Here is a 23,208-nt window from a genome sequence, read left to right on the forward strand (position 1 = left end):
AATAGTATGTGTATTTAAATGAACCCATAAGTATTAACTGAAGCAATATTAACCTCACTAAAGCCCCACTACACTCAGAATAAGCAAGACACACCATAACATTTAATGGTGAATGTTTAAAAAAGGTTGTAACTCTTCTTTCTTACTCATTGTTTCATTTTACAATCAATCGTTTAGTCGCCAAGTTTCCAAAATGTCCTATTAGGGCCATTATAGAGCATTTTGCTCAGTCATAGAAAATAATAATTAAAATTCAATTAAAGGTATAAAATGGGGCCAGCGAGGGATTACTTGTCAAAAAATGATTAATGTTTTAACATATGACAAAAACACTTTTTTTGGTTTGCTTTTTAAAAAACAAAAACAAAACACTGCAAAATCTACCTTTTAACACTTGTAAGCACACGTGATTGACACTGGAGGGCAGCATTTTACCGTTTCACGGTTCACCTCATGGTTGGAACTATTTTCTTGTAACAGAAGTACAGTGCTGTACATACTTTATGTAACATAAACATCATGATATATTTTTATAATAATAATAATAATAATCTTGATGATGATGGTGCTAATGGTGATGATGTCCCCTGATGTTATTTAGCTGCATGGCACCACCAAATCTAAAAAAATAATTGTAAATTTAAATAATTAACCATCCATCTATTATCTGTACCACTCATCCATATATTCTGTTCTAACATTATTTATATGTACTTTTATTATGCTAAATTCATATCTCAGTGACAGTACCAATTGAAACTTTTTGATATCAATCAAAATATAAATCAATACAAAGGAAATTCAGACATTATTTAACAATATTGTTGCATTATCAATAGGCTTTACATTTACATTAGCACATTTGAAAATAATATTTAGAAAACAGTACAGTTACACTATAAATTAATGTGATTTTAGAAAGAATTACAGGTGATTTCCCCCCTAAATTATGCAAATAATATAATAAATAATTACTAATTGATTTATTACAAATGTTAAATTTTTATTGTTGTTTATCTCCTTCCTCCTCTTGCAGATTGCTCCAGTGGTGATAAATTAGCGGGCTTGCAGGAAAAGTATGAGCGAGGTCGGGGTGGGGGTGGTGGGGGGTTGATGGGAATAAAAGGCTATGGTGTTTATTCCCAAAGCTGTCGGGCCTGTCAGTCTTCCCACGACACCCGAGGGGAGTAGAGGAAGGCGTCACAATCTTCCTTCCTTCCTTCCATCCATAACCTCCTCAATCATTCATCAGCCTGCTGCTTGATTATTTTAAAAGGCTCAACAGTGAGGTAGAAGGAGCGAGACGCGGCGACAGGGTGGCGTCGCTGGCGGTGGGATGCACCCTGTGGCACCACCAACACCCCTTCCCCCCAACATCAACTCCACTTATGCAAACTTCCCCGGGCTCTTTTGGATCCTGTTAAACTTTTAGCGAAGGGGAAAAAAAACTCCCCCCTCCCTCACCCTCCTACTTCTTCACAGTCCCTATTTGTGTGCACTTGCAGTAGATTCATGTATGCTTCTATTATATGTAATATAGAATAGAGATGTAATTGTAGGATTAACGTGTAAAAGAAGATTAATCGGTTGCTTGGCAACAAGTGGCTGTGCACATGTGACACGACCAAGAAAGTCTGATTGCATTTGTTACAGGTCTCCCTGTCATCTTTGCGCTGTGTAGCGGTGGCCCCAAGTGGCCAAGACAATAACTTGAATTAGAAAAAAATTGACATGAACATTTATTGTGTTCCTGCTAATGCTCCGTAACCTTTTAAAAGTATTTTCCGCAAATAGTACACCATTGAGGTTGACTTTATATTGTTTGCTGTCCACAGCTGATATCTTGATGTTTCTCCTCTTTCTACCCTTTTCTCTCCTTCTGCTTCTGACAGTCTCCAGCGACCTCTCAGACCACCAGGCAGTGCGCTCTGACCCCGGCCAAGGTCGCACCTTCTCCCTCTCCTGCTCCTTCCAGCCCTGCCCTCCAGACCACCTCCTCCTCTTCTTCTTCTTCCTCTACTTCTTCCTTCGTTACCTCCTGTCCCGCACTACGCCCAGTGAGAAAAATCTCTTTACATTTATACAGAAAAATAACAAGGGCTGTATATTTCTTCTCTCAAAATCTTTGGCGAACAGTGGATTGTGATGCCTTTAGCACAGCCTGGTGGATGTTGGCAGTGAAGCCACAGACTGTTGTCTTTGGGTGCTTCTTCACAGCTCTCTCTCACAGTGTTTCTGTCATCAACTGCTGTTGATACCCTGGGCCGACCTTTTGGTTAATAGGTGCTAATAGATGCCACAAAATGGTGGCAAAGCACTTATTTTCTATTAGACAAGGCTATGTATGGCCTTACTAATTTAAGCCCCCCTCAGTTCCAACATAGTTGTTTGGCATCAAGATGCCACCAGATGGCAACAAAGCAATGGTTTTATGTTAGGCATGGATCTGGCCTGAGTGCAAAACTATCAAATAGGTGAATTTTTATACAGTTTTTCATGATGGAGGATAGGTTCCTCCCAAAAATCAGAATGTTGAATATGTGCGGATCACTGTGTGCATAAAAAAAAGAAAGATATATAGCACAATAATTTATTGCAAATCATTTTCTGAATCTGAAGCTACGTCTCATAAACCCCAGTTTTGAGAACCACTATGTTAAGTGATGTCCAAGAAGTCGCAGCACCAGATGTGACAGGAGTGCTGCGGCGCCCGCCTCCTCTTGTCTGTGGCCTTGCTGCGAGCCAGGCGTCACGTCCTATTTATCTCCCCTCTCTCGTCTCTTTGCAGAAGGGCCCCGTGGCGCCGGTCGTGGCGGTGACGGCTCCGCAGCAGACCCCCGTGGTTTCGACACCCCAGGCGCCGCCGACCCAGGTCGCCTCGCAACCCCCGCAGACGACGGGCATCGCCGTGGCCTCTGGAGCTCCTGTCGTGTCCCAGGTTCTCTCATTGCAGAATCATAAAATAAAACAAATATTTAATATCTTGACTCAAGGCAAAATATGCTTTTGAATCCACTTGCTTCAAATATTTGTTATTTTTTTCTTATTGTTGAGATTTTATTAATAATTATGAGTAAGTTTTGCTTGAAAAAAGTCATGGTATAAATCTATATTCTTCTAATATTGGTAAATAATTTGGCTTAAGTTTAGTAATATATTCCTCATTTCATTCCTTTTTTCTAAAGCCCACTTTTTGCAGCGCTCTCTCGATTTCTCTTTCTCTCTTTCTGTCTATGGTGTGAGTGCTGTCACAGCTGCCAGCAGGCTGGCTGTGTCACAAGCCCCCCCAAACCCCTCTTGCAGCTGGCTGCAGACAAAGGGTCTCACACGTGCCTACGCACGTTTGCATTCATACATTCACACGAGGAAAGACAACCCAAGGACACATTTAAGCACACACACACACACACACACATGGAAGACAAACAGATGTGTAGCATAGCAAGATGCAGTATAACATTGCATAACATCACTGCAAAGGATAACATACTACAACATAGCATAGTATATAACAGAATTTCATAGCATAACATTACAAATATAGCAAAATATAGCATTGTAACAGAATAGTATTACATAGCAAAACAGTGTAGCGTAGCATAACAGAGCATAGCATAGCATGACATAACATACCATAGTATAGCTGTAAAACATTACAACATAACATTACACAACATAGCACAACCCAACGTAACGTTTTATTCTTACTTATTGTATCTTTATATGGCAAGAAAGTCAAATTATTGGCGATATTCCTACGGATTAAGACCCATTTGAAGATGCATATCGACAAGTTATTTGACAAATATTAAAGCTGATACTTTATTCAAATTGTAATAATTGTCTATGTTGTCCTGACAGGAAATGCAGGAGAATGTGAAGAAGTGTAAAAACTTCCTAGCCACACTCATCAAGTTGGCGTCGCACAATTCCCCATCGCCCGAAACCTCCAAGAACGTCAAATCTCTGGTGCAAGATCTGCTGGTGAGAACGAGATGTGATACAGTAGTATCCCACATATTCACGCTTCACTATTTACAAATTCATATTCACATTTTGTTTCTGGTGTGGGACCTGTCCTGAAGTTTTTGCTGAAAAACAATATTGCGACAAAGTCTTGTCTAATTAGGAAAGTAGTAGTATAGTAATATTAATAGAGTCCTGCTGCAATTAGAGCAAAAAAAAAAAAAAAAGAGTTAATTGCTACCTCCTGAAAATGTTAATAATTTTCGACATTAAGAGTTTAAATTAGTACCACCTAAAAAATGCTTGGCTCTCCATAAGTCCTCCTAATAATATGTTTATTATTATTTTAAGACAATGTAAGGTTATGCACAGTTTGAGCATCAACACTTGGAGAGGAAAAACAAACTAAATAATTATTCAGTTAATATGTATTGCACTTAAATGTTTAATCAAATTGTTGCAGAAATTCTTTACTACATGTGCGTTTTTCATTTTTTCACAATCAAATCAATTGTAGAATATTTATGGTTTAAACTGAGCCAATTACTTATTTTTTTCATTTTTTTGCCATTCGTGACAGGGCTCCGTCACTGAGCTTTACGCACTAAGCCCTCCTTGGCTGTAGATGGTGCCATAAAACCCCTTATTACATCCCTCCCTTTTTTTGTATTTGATAAATAATGAGCAGTGCCTGCCTGAAGGGGACAGGATGAGCGCTGTGTTTAAGGTCTCCTAGGTTTGCATCACTTTGTATGTCTCATTGAAGTGTGCTTCTTTGTTTTTGTTCATATGTACGTGGTGTTAAAAAAATAATCTAGGATGCCAAGATTGAGCCAGAGGAGTTCACTAGCCGGCTGCAGACGGAGCTCAAGTCATCACCACAGCCTTACCTGGTGCCCTTTCTTAAGGTGGGACGCCAACTAACCATCATTTCTTACTGTGTCTGCACTACATTACTGCGGATTATAAAAAGTCCACACATTCTTATTAAAATGCAAGGTTTTTGTGATGTAAAAAAATGAAATATTTTCACCTAGTGTGCACATCCTCTTATAACTGGGTATGTGGCTTTTTTCAGAATTAAGCAATTGCATTCCAACTCATGCTAAAAGGGAGTTGGCACACATCTGCCACCATTTTAACACCCTCTAAAGTAATTTTCTTGATTTGTTTCTAAATACATAAAGATAAAATGTGTTTGAAGATAAGATAACATGTGCAATGACAGAAATATTTAGCACTGAATTGTTGAGATATAGCTTTAAATTGTTTTTTACCATCTCAGTTGTCCAAATTATTTGGGTGTTGCTAACGGTTAGCCATCTTGCTATGCCTTATAACCCCCCCCCCCCCCCCACACACACACACAAAAAAGTATCTTCCCTATTATGCCACGTGCGGTCCATGGATTGAGCTCATGATGAGTTGAATGGCTCCAATGTGAATTGACATGCAATTAGCGGCTAATGCTATTAGCTTCCAGTGGGCTTGCGGACTAGCCGACCAACGGTAGCTCCGTCCAATACTCCACAGCCTCTCTCCATGCGCTGTACGTTGATTCACGCAACAGGGCCACCTAGGGGAAAGGTAACTATTTATTACGTTATTTGGACAATGAGCTAACAAGCTTGCTCAGCTGGCGGCAGAATCGTCCAAAATGTCAGCTCCACGCTAAATTGTTTTATGTTGGTCTCCATATCGCAGATACACTAATTTGGGAAAGTTACCATAAAATCCCATGTATAATATGCAAAATCACCCTTAAAAAGCTTTTTTTTTTGTACTTGTATATAATACGGTCCCCTGATTTGCTTGTATCCTTTATTACATTGGCCAACAATTTATTATTATTTTTGTCCAAGTGCTAAAGATATTTTAATGATTTGCCCCATTGTAGGCTGCTGAGTCCGGAAATGACATTGGCTGTCGTTTTAGAAATATTTTTGACAATTAATTGATTGATACATATTTTATATATGATATGATATGACATAATAATTAATCAGAAATTATTTTGCGAACCGCTAGGAGTCCCCAGACCTCAGATCGAGAACCACTGAACTCCCTTAGAGAATTACCTTTAATCACCTGCCACCCTGGTTCCTCTTTTCCTTAACTTGAACCCCCTGAAGTAGCATTCCCTTTACGCCAAGGCTACTAATGGCTAAATCTGACACACACACACACGCACACAGCCCTCTGGCCTGATTTCTGACTGTGTGTGACAGTGGGCCCGGCAGCCGTGCCTGCCAGTCGCCAGCAGGTTTCTCCAGCCAAGCATGATGAGCGTCACATCAAGGCAGCCGAGTGCCCGATCCGGCTACAAACACATGTTGTCATGCAATGTTAAGTTGCTGGCGTCCAAAATTTTGCCTGGAAATACTCGTGTGTGTGTGTGTGTATGCGCATGTGTGTGTACAAATTGTAGGAAATATCGCTTTTTCTCCCCATTTGATGTTTTTGCTTTGTTTTGTGTACTTAAATCTGTTTTTCTCTTGTCCACCCGTCTGCAGAAAAGCCTCCCGGCCCTTCGGCTGTCTTTGCTAAATAGTCAGCACTCCCTGATCCAGCCACCGCAGCAGGGCATCAAACCAGCAGTGCCCATCGCGAGCGGGCCTGCCGTGCACGTACGTCCCCCGAACAGCGTCGGGACCACCACGGGGGCTAACACGCTACCCCATGGGACGATGGGCCATGCAGCCGGCGCGGTATGTAAATTCAGGCAAAACATAAGTGTACAGGGTATGGTGTAAGTAACATTCAAAATTATATTGAATGTAAAAACCAGGCAGTGTTAGGGTTCAAGAACTGCTAGGTTAAATTGTTTTATTTCTGTGTTTGTCTTTAAAAGTATTGTTTTAAAAATGAAATCACACACACATATATATATATATATACGTTTTTCAAATTATTTTAATTAGAACAATTAAATAACTTTGTTTCCAAACTTAAAAAAAAGTTCCTTCAAAAAAAAAAAAGTAAATGTTTTTGTAAAAAAATGTCAAAAGGTGAACATGAATGCGTAAACCAGCCAATGTTAAGGGTCTGTAGAACCCCTGCCAAGGCTCCTAAAATCATCTAGCCACCAATGAGATGGCCTCTACTGGTGTAAAAGTGTATTGCAGCCTTTCATCGACTGTGCCCACCAAGTTGCAGTTGAAGCTTTTAGCACCTGCAGTGTTGAGCCAAGTGAACCGGCAAAGTTGTAAACTTCATTCAACCCACAGCTGTATTGCATTAGCATGGATCTTTGTGTGTGTGTGTGTGTGTGTGTGTGTGTGACTGAGAGAGTGAGGTAGTGTAATGTGCTCATTATGCAATTGGAAATGTTGGGGTCCAAGGGGGGCGGCCAAGTGAGGTCAGACTGGTCTGGTCCGGGCAGAGCCAGGGGCTTCTCTTCTGTCTTCCTCCAATTTTACCATCTCTGCACACACCGACACACACACTTGGGCTGTATCTTCTCCGGAATCACTCGCTCATCTTCCTCCCTCCCTCCATTAAGCGGCAAAGGGTGAAGCGAGGTAACTAGGTCAGCCCCGGGTCAATTTTAAAGCAATGTGGCGGCCGCAGTCCATGTCCAGAACATGCCTCTGGTCCCTCCCTCTCTCTCTCTCCCTCTCTCTCTCTCATTCTCTCTCTCTCTGACAGTCTGTCTCTCTATCTCTATCACACACACATGCACACACACACACACACACAAATGCACAGCATAAGCTATCGCACAAAACATAGCAAATGACCGCCTGTGGCACTCCAGCGGTTGGTTGAATTAGGCCAAAAAATTGCGCTCACTCTCTCTCTCCTTAGCGCAGTTCTGTGGGGATACATTTCTCAGGCACTTGGCTTGGGGTCAGTTCAGTACACACAGGGCACAAGAGAGATTTTACTTAACTTTAGTTATTATTTTACTAAAATGCTTTAGAGGAGGAAACAAAATACTTCTGCTTCTCTAGAACCTCTATCCATTCATTTTTTTTTTTAAATTTGAAAAAATTTCCAATAACTGCACAAGCAATGCTTTTCTCAATTATTTAATTAAGTGTGAACATAAATTAAATGCTGCTAATGGCATTGTATATATAGCACCGTAGAACCTCTGGCCAGGCTGTTAACATTAATTTCTTTATACTTATAAAGAACTATAAAATACTATACAAATATATAATATTAAATCATAATCAAATGGGAATTATTAATAAATACCACTGTGTATTTTTTTTCATGGTAATAGTATGTATAGTATAATACATAATGTAGCAAAATTGGACCACCAAGCCTATTTTTTCTTGACGGGAACATTGTGGTGCTGTCTCTGCGATGTGGTGTTTATTTGAGTAAGTCAAATAATCCGTAGTATCTCACAAGAGCACATACAATAAAATCAAATACCCCCCCCCCCCAAAAAAAGGAATAAATACACAAGTTTGAATACATAACGTTCCAAATTACCCACCAAAATAATGATGAACTTTTCATGTCTACACAAGCTTTCACTTTTAACCTGCTGAAGGAATTCTTTAAAAGAGTTGCAAGCAACTTCTATCTCACTTTTTAGCAGTGAAACATACAATAAAAAACCTATTTACCAACATAATCCCTTGGATCATTTCATTATGCATTTTATTTATTTAACCGCATTCTATATGCTGTACTACGACAGTGACAAAAGAAAAAAATTCAAGCCGTAAGATGTAAATCGAACATTTTGTAGGTGCACTAATGTTTTCAAAGTACAGAAGGATATAAGTACATATGATTTCAAACTTAAAAGAGTGTGAAAGTAAAGTAGCTTTACTTGTATTGCCAAACTTTGTACCTGAGTTGTTGTTTTTGCTCTTCTAAGTATGTCGCCGGCTGACCGGAGGGGTTTTGCCATCTGTGCTGAATGAATTCCTTGCCCCCGGTGCATCTCTGGGAAAAATGGCCTTTACTTCGTCCTCGTATTTGTTTGTTTGTTTTCCTCGTTTTTATCCCCCCCCCCCCCCCCTCACCCTTTGAACAGTAATATAGCACGTGTCAGAGATGGAAAACAAGGCGGAAAAAAATTTGCAGCGAGAAGCAAAGTGCTAAGGAATGGATGGCTGAGCCCGAGGCCTGACCCGTGGTACTACACGGGAAGGAAGTGTGTCTTAACAGCCCGCCACTGCAAATCCCAACCCCCACCCTACCCCCAAATGCCTGCCTGCCTTCCTCCTTATTTTTCTTTTTTTTTACTGCCATGTTGATTTCTTGTTATCTTACCAACCAACCAACCAGACAAATAACTCATTTACTCCCAGCCATTATCACTGAAGCAACCTCCTTCGCTCCCTGCATTTTGACTGATTTTGCAAGGCCCATAGAATATTGTGCTCTATTGCTATAAAAACATTGAACCTACCAAAAAAAAAGATTAGTCTCCTTTTTCATCAGGAAAAAAAAGTACTGGTATATTTGTATCTGTTTCCGTTTTGCAGCAATTAGCATTAGGATATAGATAAGTTTCATCATTATTCGCAAATCTGTTTAAAACCCTGGGGAAAAGAGCTTGTTACAACATGGCCCTGGTTGATCTCTTATGCTGCCACCTGCTGGCCGATTTTTGTAATAGTTACCATTGCTTTAAGAAACCTCTTCAGGTCAGAGGATGCATCAAAGCCTTCTATATGCTCTAGCATAAAAAAAACATAAAAAAAAACGTTTTTGGGTCCATGGCAGTATTTAAAATAGAACGTTTTTATACGTTTTTTGGAGCAAATGAGTTAAACAGTCACCTAGCCAGACAACCAACTGACTGACCAGCCGTCAGACAAGCCAGTCAACAGTTAACCGAGACAACCAATTAACAACCAAGCAACTGACCAACAAGAATAAGTTAATAAGTTGTATTATACATTTTAGCCATCACATTCATTTTAAGTTCATCCTAAAATTTAACCCCAAAGCCTAATTTCCGGAACTTTTTGTGAGTGGTGGATTGTCCTTAACAATTTTGGTTACCAAACTTCAGAGGTTCCACTGTACTTTATGACCCCACTTTATGACCGCTCTCGTTTTTGACCATTCTAAGCAAACTAAGTGTAACACTTGCCCCCACTGTCTCCACCTAGGGTATGAAGACCACAGGTCCGATGTGCGGACAAGTCCGGATGCCCGTGATGATCACGCAGTCCATGAGAGCTCAAGGTGAAACATCTGCTTCGCTTATCAAATGTTTTTAAAGCCCCGGCAGTCAGTTTTTTTTGCATTCTTGCTCAGCCGTCGTGTTGTGACTCAAAGTTGACCCGACGCCGCGGTAAAGGAGGCTAAACGGGCCATTTAGCCATTAGTGAAGCGTCCTCTCGGTGGGCTTGCGGGATGTGTAGCGGGTGGGAAGCATAGCGAGAGAACAGGTGCTTTTCTTTTTTCTTTTTTTCCTTCCCTCCTCCGTCTGTCTGCTTATAAAGCCTCTGCTTACTCACACTGATTCACACACACTCTTCCCATAGAAGCCCACTAACATCGCCCCAACACTCTCCAAAGAGAGATAGCGGAGTTCTCTCAGGTGCCGTGTGCAACAAGCGCACATGTTTACCTATTTATCGCATTTGTATGTGTGCGCGTGTGTGTGTAATCAGGGGTGCTTACAAATTTGATCTACCACGTACAAGATGGCCCGCAGTGAAAGAATCTGTAGGTCGTTTTATGCCCGCAAATTGGAATGCGGGGTTCGTTCTAAAAATACTTTTTCTGTGCCCTTCGGCGAGGAACATGCCTGTTAAGATCAAGTTTGAATTCACTCTGGCAGTCCTTGTGCCTTGCTGAGAAGGAGGAGGAAAGGCAAAAAAAAAAAAGTGTCTTGGAGGTAGCATGCGGCTTGAAAGTGTGAAGGGAACTGGTTTAAGTGTTGTGTGGTCATGTAAGGCAAGCCCGCACCAACCTGGAGAGTGTAACAGACTGACCAACCAGTAATGATGGGTTATGTAAACCTTGACAGGACAAAAACAAACAAACGTCAGCTTAACTCACCCTGTTGCTGTGTTTTAGCTGTGCATTATTATTATACACCTCAGGTTCCAATTTGAAAATGAAATAAAATCAACAATTAAATGAATAAAACAATAAGTATTTTGGTATGGCTACACTATATATCTTGTCCGTTCACGATTTCAAGACTGTTTATACCAGATGACACAACTTTGCAGGTCCTTCGCTCTGACAAAAGAAGAAATAAATACACTGTATTTTATTAAAAAATAAATAAATAAATGCTTTCATTTTTTTTCATCAAGTAGAGTTACAATTTCTGTACTTTTTGTATTTTCTATTATTTTATTAATTAAATAAAAGAAAACACAACGAAAGACACAAAATGACTTTCCATTCACATTTCTTATACATCACAGTTATTGAGCCACCAAAAATAAATGATGTTTTAAAATACAATAAAATACTGTATTTTATTTTTATAAAATAAAATGAGATAACAATTATTAAGCAAATGTGGTTGTAAGAACTACCGGTAATTAAAAGATGAAAAAATTATGTAATATACTAAAATAATAATAATAATAATAATAATAATAATAATAAATATATATATATATATATATATATATATATATATATATATATATATATATATATATATATATATAACATTTTAATATAAAAATATATATAATAAAAATTTTTGGTGTTTTCTCACCTTCTCCTCTGAACAGGCACGATGGGAAAGGTGGGCACCTTCCAGGCAGGCAGGAGTCCGGTGGGCTTGGCTGTCCAGATCTCCGGCAATCAAAAAAACAAGCTCAACGACCCCGGAGGAGGCTCTTTCAGGTACTTGTCATCCCCTTCCTCAACTATCCCAGCTCTGTTATTCCTCGTAGTCTCCACATGGGGACAGCATTTCCCTAAGATGACTTTGCAAGAAGGACTACGGGCAACACTCTGAGCAAAGACTGGGAGTGTTTGTGCCACCTGGTTACACACATGCATACCCGCGCACACACCCTTAATTTCAGAATAAGATAATTGCATCCAGATGGGTTGAATTTCTGGTAGCAGAAAAAAAAACGAAAGAAAAAAACCTTATATGCTGGGCTATAGTCTCACAACATGAAAGGTCCATATGTTGGCTTTGTGTGTTATTGCTGCATGTATACATCCTGAGAGGCAAATATGTTACATTTGTTTGGAGGCTTCAGGACTGTGACCAGGACTGGGCTGAGGCACGTCTGGGTCACATGAGCCAATGGGTTCGCGGTAATACCCCCGCCTGCTGTTTCCCCAGGGCAAAGGCAGTGCCCCGGAGCCCTGATTGATAAACCTATAAATCTTTAGCTGCGTTGGTAATTAAGCTGTCAGGCTGGGCTTGTTACATGACAACCATGTTGCCCCCACCCACCCCCTGTGGTGATTACCGTGGGCCTACACACATGCGCACGCTTACACATGCACACACGTTGCACACTACGATTACCAGGGTGTCCATGTAGCCTCGAAATATGAAACAAACTTCAGAAATAATTATAAAATAAAATAAATATATTATAACTATATTGATTTTGAAATAAAAAAAAATGGAAAAACGTTATGAAGCATTTTTAATGATAAAAAAAAAAAAGTTCTTTGTTTATCTGCACATATGATGTAATGCAACAACTGTATTACATGTCTGGGACCCCCTCGGAAAAGAGATCATGCATCTCAAGGGGTTATTTTTATTTATTTATGTATTTTTTCAATCTAGTTTTGCTCGGCCACAGGCAGTGTTGAAGCATTTCCGAATGTTGCGTTTGCTCGTGTTGTCTTGTACACTTTTTGTTGTTTGCTGTCCTTTCGTATCGCTCGAGGCCACCAGCGTGTTTCAACACAGCCAGGCGCCACGGGGGCAGGTTTGTCACAAACGCGCAACCCAGTGTTCTAACCAGACCCATGTTACCTTTAAAGGAGACATATCAGGGTATGCATTTTTTCACACTTTAAAACAGTTCACAGATGTCTTAATAATGTTCTTAATAATGTCTCTGATATGCTTTTGCCAAAATACCCAAAGAATCAAGAATAACAGCACATTTACCCCAGATTTTTTTTTATTTTTAACCTTGCTGAAATTAGCCTGTTTTGAGGGGGAGGTGTCTTATTCAAAAGCGCCATTGCTCACGTTCTCCCTCCTCTTAGGTGTAACAGCTGCACACTTCTTCACTCTGAGAAAAGAAAAGAAAATTGAAATAGTTTTAATTTAATCAAATATCATACACAACATTATATTTATGATTTTTTCTCTCAAAATATCTTGTTTTAATAAAATAAAATACAAACCATTTTATTAATAACATTCTTTTTTTCTTTTCCATTTGTCTGAAAATATTCTCAGAACTATTTAGGAATATTTTTTTATTTATTTCATCTTAATAAAATATTGTACCAGCATTTTGGTGATAAATATTCATGAGATTTGATTTAATATTACACAATTTAATACATCAATTTTATATACTGCAATAAAATAGAATAGATCAATTTTTATTCTTCCTGATCCAGTCACAATTTTAAGACTTTTTTTTTTGGTATCCCAGATGATACAACTATCCTGTCCCTTATCTCTGCCAATAATAAATAAGATAATAAATAAAACAAGTAAATAGACCACTATTTTCCCTTTGCTTAGCCTGTCATCTTCTACTGCAGGACCAGTGCTGAGTAAGGCTTTTGTCACCATAACGACCAGGGGCGGAGGTTGTGTTACAGAGTATGAAGAAAAAAAGCGAGTTCCCATAAAGCATTCTTGATTGGATGGCTTTCTACTGTACTTTAGTTTCTTTTTAAATCCTTCTAATGTAGTCTAACTCTATAGATTATGTATGTTTTTCTCTTCTTTTCTTTTATAACCAGTATCTAGCGCCTAAGTTGGTCCTCTGTGGTATAATGAACTCTCTTTGAGGGGTTGCTTTAATTTCTTGGAGTGTTTGGCAATTGCCAGGGCTCCAAATCAAACGCCTGAGACAGGTCTGACATTAAAAGGAGGCAACGAGATATGAAATGCAAAATATTCCTAGACTACAGCTGGGCGCTAATAAAGCCGAGATGTAATTAGCGGTCCTCTGGAGCCTCTCGAGTTATTGGATTGGCTTGGCTCGGGGGTGGGGACGTGCAGCCGGCAGCCACATGCATGCATAAGCGGTGTTTCCATATCAAGCTTTCAAAGCCAGGGCACGCCATAGGTGATGATGATATGGGAGCGGCGCACCCCCTTTTAACAAGGAATGGGGGTTGAATGCTCCTTGAACCTCTTCTTTAATGCCTCAACCACTCTGTGGCTTTTACCTTTATGTTGGCCTGCAGCAGGAACATATTCGAATCTGGTTGCCCCCCCCCCCCTCCTACTTCGAAGGACTTTATGTTCTGAATGTAATTGAGTCACATTTTATTTTGAAAGTAGCAGGCCCGTGCCATTGTGGTGCACACAAAAACAACAAATGCAGGCTTTCCCCCAGCGTTTTATTCACCCGGCGGCCCACCAGGCTTTCCATGCCCCCCGAGCAGGCAAAGCTATCTGATTTTTGCTTTACGTACAGCACTTTATATGCAGCTATGAGTTAAAAGTAATCAGCCATTTTCACTGAAGCAATTCTTTTCGCTCCTGGCTGTTTTACTGGAGTTTGACAGATTTTACAAGGTCCACAGAATATATTGTGTTCTATTGCTATAAAAACATAGAACCTACCAAAAGAAAGAGTCTCTTCTTTCATCAGATTATTATTTTTTTTATCTGTTTCCGTTTTGCAGCAATTAGCATTAGAATATAGCTAAGTTTCTTCTTTATTCACAAATCTGCTTAGAAGTGTGGGTAAATCAGCTTGTTTTGAACATGGCCCAGGTTGATCTCTTATACTCTGCTGCCACCTGCTGGCCGTTTTTGTAATAACTACCATTGCTTCAACTGTTTTGTGCAGTTGAGAGGCTGCGTCAAAGCCTTCTGTATGCTCTAGCATAAAAAAAAACTTCTAAATATGTATTTGGGACACTTAAAACATTAAAAACAACGTATTTATACGTTTTTGGGAACAAATGAGTTAAAGTGCTCTATTAGTAAAGTTGAGTTGAGTTCAGTGTGAATGCTTGTTCATTTATATATTACAATTGGCTGGTGGCCAGTCCAGTTTGTTCTTTGCCTTTAGCCTAAAGTAGCAGGGTTAGGCTCTATAGCTAGACAAGGAGTAGGCCGACAGAAAATAGATGGACATTTCATACATATATTACTGGCCATTCCTAACATTTAGTAATATCCTTCAAATACATTTTGTAGTATTTCTTTTTTAAAGCTACTGAACGTAGAATATTCAATTTCTAATCCCTACTGCCACCTGCTGATGAAAAATGAAACTGCCCATACCCTTCTTCACATACACACGGCGCATTACGTCACATCCGCAGACAGGGCGCGGGAAATTCGACCCCGAATCCAGTCTGAAAACTATTGACCAGAGGCTTGCAGGAGTACCCATTCTGAACAGCTAAGATGTTAATCTACTAGAAGACATTTAAGTCATAAATGGTCAAATAAAAAGGCTACTGTAAAAATATTTTGGGGAAAAAAGTTCCATGTTGCAGCTTTAAAAGGCTTTACTAAATTGAAACAGTGCAGCAAATGGCTTCAACTCCCTTATTGCTTAATGGTTTCCTGTTCTTTCCATTCAAGTGAAGGATGTGGCAGCGTTTGTGTTTTGTCTCTGAACGCAGCCCCCGGGGGGCACGCTTCATTTTAGGACAGGTCAAGTTATCCGCGAGGACGTGGCGAGGGGTAGGTGCACCGCCACAGGCAGCATCAGCAGATATACTCCTCCCTATGTATCCACGCTCGCCGTTGTTTGGCACGCTCTCCCTAGGAAGGCGTAATTAGAGCGCTTGGAGGAGAAGCACGAGAAGGTGGAGGTGCACTTTAATGGTCTTTGTCAACCTCCCGCTGCTCTGTCAAGTTTCATATTGGGTTGACCAATGGTTTGTAAAATGGCGGACCATCGAGATGTGGCGAGGAGCCACGTGATAAAAGTGATGTTTCTTTTATCTATCCATTCATTTTCAATTGCACGGGTGACAGAAGAGCTGGAATCATGGAGACTGGAAGAGTAACAAAAAGGCATAGAAGTGGACGTGCTTGGAAATGTATTGTTTGGGAGCGGTTGAAGATGACCAGCTTTTCCCATTTCTCGCAGGGATGACGACGACATCAACGATGTGGCCTCCATGGCGGGCGTCAATCTGAATGAGGAGAGCGCCCGCATCCTCGCCACCAACTCGGAGCTGGTCGGCACGCAGATTCGCTCGTGCAAGGATGAAGCCTTTCTGCATCCTGGGCTGCTCCACCGACGCATCCTGGAAACAGGCAAGTGCGCCACAACTTCAATGTTGAATGCCGTTTTCCAACTTTTGCTGCAGAACAAGCAGAGAATGATGAAATGGCTCAGTGTTTGTGGTTTGCAGGGAACATGTTGTATCTGTTTCTAAAGTGGCATCACTCAGGACGACTTTTGATATTCTCTCTGTCTTTGCCCGCAGTTGTTTGAGGCTGCAGCCCTCTTTTCTTGTTTGCCCTCAGTTTAAATGTGATACACTTAACAATTCTTTCACCTCCTTTTAATGAATTCTTCAGTGGCTGTCTGTCTGAATTCACTGGACCGCGGGCGCACACGCATGAATACTTGATGGCTTTGTCTTTTTAAAGGCGGCCCATCAGATTTGTCCCGTGGACCAAAGCAGTCCAGTTGAGAGGAATCAGACTCGGCAGGGAGATTTTGTTTTAAGTCTCTTGTGGCGAAATCGATATATAAACCAAGGTAGTGATACTGTCTTCATTGCCTGGTATTGCCACTAAAAGCTCTCCATGCCAGCTTTCGGGGTAGTACCGGAGCCAGTTACATGTAAAAGTCATAGGCGCTTTTCACACTGCACTTAGCACTTCCAAAACTATGGGCAAGCACACACCCATGTCGTCCTCGCTTGCTGTTCTGCAGCGAACATCTAGAAAACCAAGTGTGAAAAGGCCTTATGGTGAAAGTGAAACATTTCTGGGTCGACTTTATCCTCACATTCCGCGTCGATCCTGTTTATATAGAACAGCAAAACAGAAACCAGGGCCATAAGCGCCAAGCCGGATCCTAACTTTTTTCCATGTCACTAACGGCACTGACACAGAATGGGTCAACCCAGGAATTTTCCACTTCCTATGGTAGTATCAGAGATTTGGGACGGCGCCTGAGGCCCTTTTCACACTGCATGTAAACATCGTTTTTTTTCTTTGCTGCTGTGCTGCGTAATAGGCACCAACACAAAAAGAGGGTTATAAATTTGACCAAGGAAATTTATGCTGCCGGCGTTTGACTCAGAACTGACACGAGGTGTGACGTGGCTGTGGCCCCTTTCACACTGTCTACAAAATAGATTTGTTTTTTTGTGGTCTGTTCTGAATAAATGTCACATACACTGAATGGGGTGGATGAAGTAAACCTAGTTATTTTACACTTTCTGAGGTAGTAACAGTCTTCACAGGGGAGCGAAGATGTCTATAACCCTTTTTACTGTTCCTGTAAAAAAACAACGCAAATACAAGGTGGAAAGGGCAGCAGTAATTTTCAATTTTCTGAGGTAGTGTCTGATCTGTCACAGAGGCAAGCTGGCACTTGTGACCCCTTTCATACAACTTTTCAACGACTTTTTTCCATGTTGCTGTTCTGTAGAAATGGTACTGATCCAGAATTGGGGGGGCAAAGTCTACCCGGAAATGTTCTGCCTACAGAAGTAGTATCAGAGCTGGAACACAGCCATTGTCCCCTTTAACACTGCCTGCAAATGTCGACTTTTACCATCTCTTTTCCGGTTTACCTTTCTTTATAAACATCACTAAAAACTGAATGGTGTACAATGATAGGTCTTCAGTACTTGTGTTCCTGTGTTGTTTAAAAGACCCAAAAAATGGTGTTTATTGGCTCTTAAGGCTGACCCTGCAGCGTGAAAAAAAAAAGTGTGATTACTCAAAATAACACATAGTATGTGAGTAATCAAAAAACACCACACGTCATTTCACGCGGCAGGGGGCCTGCTAACCTCATCTTGTTTCATCTCCATTAAACTATTTTTGGGGCCCGCAGGCTAAGTGGACTCTCGACATGGTTGTTATCCCGTCACCTTGGGGGCGCAGGGCTTCTTTTTAAAAATATACACTTTGCCTCCAGGGGCAGCACAGCATGATACAGTGGGGCAGGAGGCGAGGCCGCCCCCTGCTGGGTTAGTGGCACCCGTGCAGCTTTGTTGTGTCAGTTGATTGGCCTCGCCACGCTCCCAGCTGACAGCAGTCCAAGGGAGGCACCCCGGGCCTGCCAGGTCCGCTCAATCAGAGAGTCCTCCTCGTTTATTTTTTTGGGGTGTACAAGCACACGGTCTTGCTTTTACTACATCTTGACTTTAACCTTTTTTGGCCTCAGCTTGAGCCAGAAAAAGAGCAATTGTCTACCAAATGTACTGTTTCCAAACCAGAACGTTTTAAAACAAAGTACAATTTTCATCCATACCAGTGACATGCGCTGAGGTTCATGAGTGGTGAGGCATGGACTTCAATGCGGTCACATAGTCCGGTTGTGTGATCTGCACCAGGATTTGTTTGTGTGTGTGTTAACATCTGCATAAAAGGTCTGGACCAGTGTGGGAAATGAACTCTGATCTGTTTAAAGTGGACCAAACAGTGCAGGTCTGAATGCACCCAGATTTAAAAATATGAATCCAATATAGGAAATTAGCACAATTATGACTTGACTCCACTTGCTTTAAATTTAGCAAGGGCTCGACTTTACTGGCGGGATTTTTGCCACAGCCACTTGAGACTTAAAAGTAAAGACTTCTTTATGGCATACTGTACTTCATGCAAGCCACAGTAGATGTTATTGAGTACTATTTAACGTACACATTCCTTGAAGTATTAATTCTTCCTTTGAAAAGATCTTGTTTTCAGAAAGCAAGGGGAACCCATTAGTGTTTTCCCCTGACCTGATGACATTGGCACACGTAAAGTGTGTGTGTGCGCGTGTCTCTTGTGTGTGCATGTCGCCACGGTAATGAGGAAGAACCGTTTCAAAGCACGAGCGAGCCAGTGCTATATGTATTGTCGGGCTGATTTAAATAATTGCTGTGGTTTACTTAAAAGGCTTCTAGAGAGGAGAATTATGTTAATGGAGTCATTTAAAAAGAAGATGGAAACGGATAGCAAGTATTTTTGTTATGACTCGCGATGAGTTTGGGCTGCAAGGAAGCTAAATTATCTGTAGTCGCAAAGAGATGGTCAGTGTCGTTTATAATGCTTTGAAGGAGCTTTTTGAAACAAGTAAAATTTTGGAAGTTATTGCACATTCTAATCCAGTGCATAGTTTCAGTGTGTGCTGGTCCCCTTTCACACAGCCTGTTGATATTGTGTTTCAGTTTTCTATTATTTGTTTATTTAGAAAAAAATATATTAAGAAATCTAGTCGCTAAATTGTTCTAGTCATTTCTGGTTATCTGCTCAAGCTTTTAGGTCCTCCCGCATGTTTGGGAAGGCTGCACCATCACTTTTATCATGATTATCCTCATTACAGGAGGCAGGATCTGGTATGGAGGTCCAGACCCACTTGACTGTCATTTTGTGCCTTCCACTTTGCAATAATGGTCCCAAGTTGTGACCTTCTCATCAAGCCTTTTGCTGATAATGTTGCTGTGGCTGCCAATGTTGCAGGATCTCTGTGTGAAAAGGCCTTTTAAAACAATTAACCTCCTAACTTAACTCAGCAAAGTGTGAAGAAAGGTCACATTTTCTAATTGTGAAACTTTTCTTATGTCATCCTCATTGAGCAGATTGAGTTATGCTGGCATCCGGGCAAAGCATATATTTTATCTTGCTATGGATTAATTCGATTGCGTTGGTTTCCTTTCACAGCCAAGAAATTTGGCGTCATGGACGTTCCCATGGAGGTCGTGACGTTCATCTCGCACGCCGCACAGTCGCGACTCCGAACTGTCGTCGAAAAGGTTTCGGCTATCGCGCAGCACAGACTGGACTCCTGTAAGGTATGACATCATCCTTGAAACAAATGTATTGGGACGTATACATTAAACGTTACACCTCATGCGAATGAAAAGACATTTTACTCTTCTAGGAAGACTTTCCATAAGATGTTTGATGTGGCATTTGTAAGGTCACTGCTGTGTTCTTCTACAACAAATTCATCTAAACCATCTTTCTTTGCGACCATAGAACAAAAAAGGGCCTTTCCCAGTGTTCCCTCATTTTGTGTTGTTTTTAAGACTACTGGTAATCATAATAATAGCTAGGAGGTCATTGTAATACAATAAAAAATATTTAAATAAAAATGCAGAAATTGCAAATATGGCCATTATATATACATTTATACCAACTGACTACCATATCAGGAAATGCATTATAATTTCACTGAAATGATACAATGCATGTTAGCTTTCAACATTAGACAACACTTTTCAAAATAAATACTCTATTAGCCATGATTTCTAACAAGTCAAGTTTTGCTCAATGGTTAGAACAATTGCCTTCCACCATGGAGTACCTGGGTTCAAATCCCGCTTGGCCCACATTTGAGTACTTTTGTAATTTATCTTTCAATTTACTTCATAAGCACATGCATTTAAATCTTAACATTCAGCTTTTCAGCATTCCCACGCAATTTCTGCAGAAATAGCACTTTGGCTAGTGACTAATTGTTATTGTACAGTCTTAATATTATTAAAGAAGCCATATGCATTAAAAAAAAAACATTTAAAATGATTTCTTGGCATCTCATTAAAAGGTTAAAATTTTTCGGTCAAAAAATACACAAAGAAAAAAGCTTTACAGCAGCGTATGTTACAGATGGTGGTCAAATATATCCTCACCATAAATGCGGATCTACTGTATAAGAGTTAAGTTGATAAAGTGGAATGTAGGGTAAAAAGTTAAGATAAAAGAACACCACTGTGCTTTTCTATATTAGAAGCGACTTGTAGAATAGAAGCACATTTAATTGGCCAACATTTAAGCCCAAGCATTTGGGAAAACTTTGAAAATGTGTTATTCCTGACACCGAGGAGGAGGCTGCCTTCCCCCCCATCCTGTTTTGCGCTTCTTCTTTTTCATTTCTTCCTTCTTTTTTTTTTTTTGTGGTTTGGCAAACGAGGTGTGAGAGCGACAACGGGCTCTCTGTGAAGCCACTCTGTTGACATCAGCGAAAACGGAAGCTAAAATGTAAAGACGGGGGAAGAAGATGAAGCGGGCCTTAAAGAGTAACTGGGCTCCTTACGTTTGCGGTGGCAGGAGAGTGCAGGCTCAGCGCTGCAACAAAGGCTGAATGAGAGAGCGCGAGAAACGGAGAGCGGGGGTGCGATGGGAATCCTCTGATGTGTGCACCCGCATTCGTTCTCCTTGACGGAAGCGGGAGCGCATACCGGCACCTCGCACGAACATAAGCAATTATCTTATTAACTTTTGATAACCTGCAAAAAAAAAAAAGTTGTTTTCTTTGTCTTTATGAGCACCTTTTTTGTTTTTTTTTCCCAAGCGAGATGCGATGCGCTTTATGCAAAGAGAGCGGGGCTTAGTCTGTAAACAGAGTTTTTTAAAGCAAGCAAGTTGGAAGTGTACTATCTTCTAAACGCACTGCAAATGAGTGGGGAACGTTTATGCTTTGTAAATTCCACAGTCCCGGGTGACATACCGAATTGGGCCGATTTTGAGCCTGATTCCCCGCTTCCGATCAAAGGCATCAAAAGCCTGATTATCGTTTTGGGGTATGGAGTAGGTGGGGCGGGGGTTGATTTTCCTCCTTGCTTTTCCTCCCTGTTGAGTATTTCTGATCATGAATCTGTGTGTATGGTCAACGACTTGGGCTGAGCCTCGGACTGCTTTCTTAAAAACAAAAATTGTGGGTGTCTTTTGTTGGCTGGAACAGATTGATGGCATTTTAATTAATTTCAACTGGTAAATGCAGGGATGTGATTTTTCCGCAAATTCGCGGAATTCCGCTTTTTTTATCCCCCCCCCCCCCCCAAAAAAAAATCGATTTATTTATTTATTTATTTTTTTTAGTAGTTCATTGTGTATGTATTGTATTGTGTATGACTCCGACAGATAACATCTTAAGCTATAACAAAGACATTTGTGGTATGCTCTAATATGAGTTACTTTTCATTTGGTCATGATATAATTATTTGTTCATGTTCCCCCCCACTGGGCACTGCCCTGGACCTAGCTGGGTGCCAGCGGCCCCCAGACCCCCGGCTAAATTTTCAGATAATTTCACTTTGGTCAAATCACATCCCTGTAAATGGATTTGATATACCTCAACTCATCTCAATTCAATTTTATTTATTAGGACTTTTAAGAACAACCACAGCTGATACAAATTGCTGTACTTGAATACAAAAATACAAATTAATGGTAAGACAATTTGACATAATTTAGAAACAATAACAAAGTTAAAGTAGTACAAATAAATACAACTAAACACCAAAAAAAGGTCAAAGTCTCCAGCTGTGTTAAGGATATACGTGGGGATTGGGGTGTTTAAAGTTTTAAAAATAGGTAGTAAGGCTGCTTGCATGATGTGCACTGGGAGATCGTTCCACAGTTTAGGACTAGCAATAGAAAAGGCTCTCGTCTCTTAAGCTTCCACTGGGACTACATACATATTATTAAAGATCCGTTTAGAACACATTAGTGTGACTTAATGTTTCAATTTGAGACAGCGAGATGTGTCGTGTTATTAAAATGACATTGGGAATTCCCATTGTGTGAAGTTTTCAGCCTTCACAGCTGCTAATATTTATTCTCCTCGCACTGATTGCACGCCTAAACATGAGAACCGTGCCGTTGTTACAGAGCAATCTAGCAGGAATGTGTGTTTGCACTTATTCGATTGCTCAGATTACATCGCGTTTGGTTGCCGTCCAGTGCACGGTCCGCCGTATGACCCAGAGCCCCCCACTGTGTCACCGCACTGACGAATGAACGGGAACTGGAGCATTTTTTTTTTCCACGCTGGGCTGAAATCGATGGGAATTACAGCCCTTAGGGCGTGTGTCTTTGCGAGGAAACCAGAAAAGCACAAACCTAGAAACCTGTAACTACTAAACTGAAAACCTTTTTTAATGAACTCTTATCCTCACGTGTTGATATTTTCACTTTTCATTTATTTTGAACTTGTCTCCAAGAATTTAAATCCAGTCAGCTCTCTATATGCTACACAT

The 23,208-nt window shown here is 40.6% G+C and overlaps 1 protein-coding gene across 3 annotated transcripts in view; it reads left to right on the forward strand.

Annotated features, from left to right (window-relative positions):
* The window catches only part of LOC144050081 (transcription initiation factor TFIID subunit 4), a 78,879-nt gene that overhangs the window by 4,304 nt on the left and 51,367 nt on the right, over positions 1–23,208 (forward strand). The window contains exons 3-11 of one of the 3 annotated variants that reach the window (XM_077563013.1): positions 1,893–2,057; positions 2,789–2,938; positions 3,862–3,984; positions 4,785–4,874; positions 6,480–6,674; positions 10,056–10,131; positions 11,649–11,763; positions 16,143–16,312; positions 19,889–20,019. In XM_077563013.1, the coding sequence (XP_077419139.1) occupies positions 1,893–2,057; positions 2,789–2,938; positions 3,862–3,984; positions 4,785–4,874; positions 6,480–6,674; positions 10,056–10,131; positions 11,649–11,763; positions 16,143–16,312; positions 19,889–20,019 (1,215 nt within the window). The remainder of the gene's footprint in view (positions 1–1,892; positions 2,058–2,788; positions 2,939–3,861; positions 3,985–4,784; positions 4,875–6,479; positions 6,675–10,055; positions 10,132–11,648; positions 11,764–16,142; positions 16,313–19,888; positions 20,020–23,208) is intronic. The other 2 variants (XM_077563014.1, XM_077563015.1) reach the window with 2 other exon arrangements.

This window comes from Vanacampus margaritifer, chromosome 4 (genome assembly GCF_051991255.1).
Source record: "Vanacampus margaritifer isolate UIUO_Vmar chromosome 4, RoL_Vmar_1.0, whole genome shotgun sequence".
NCBI classification, from domain to species: Eukaryota; Metazoa; Chordata; class Actinopteri; order Syngnathiformes; family Syngnathidae; genus Vanacampus; species Vanacampus margaritifer.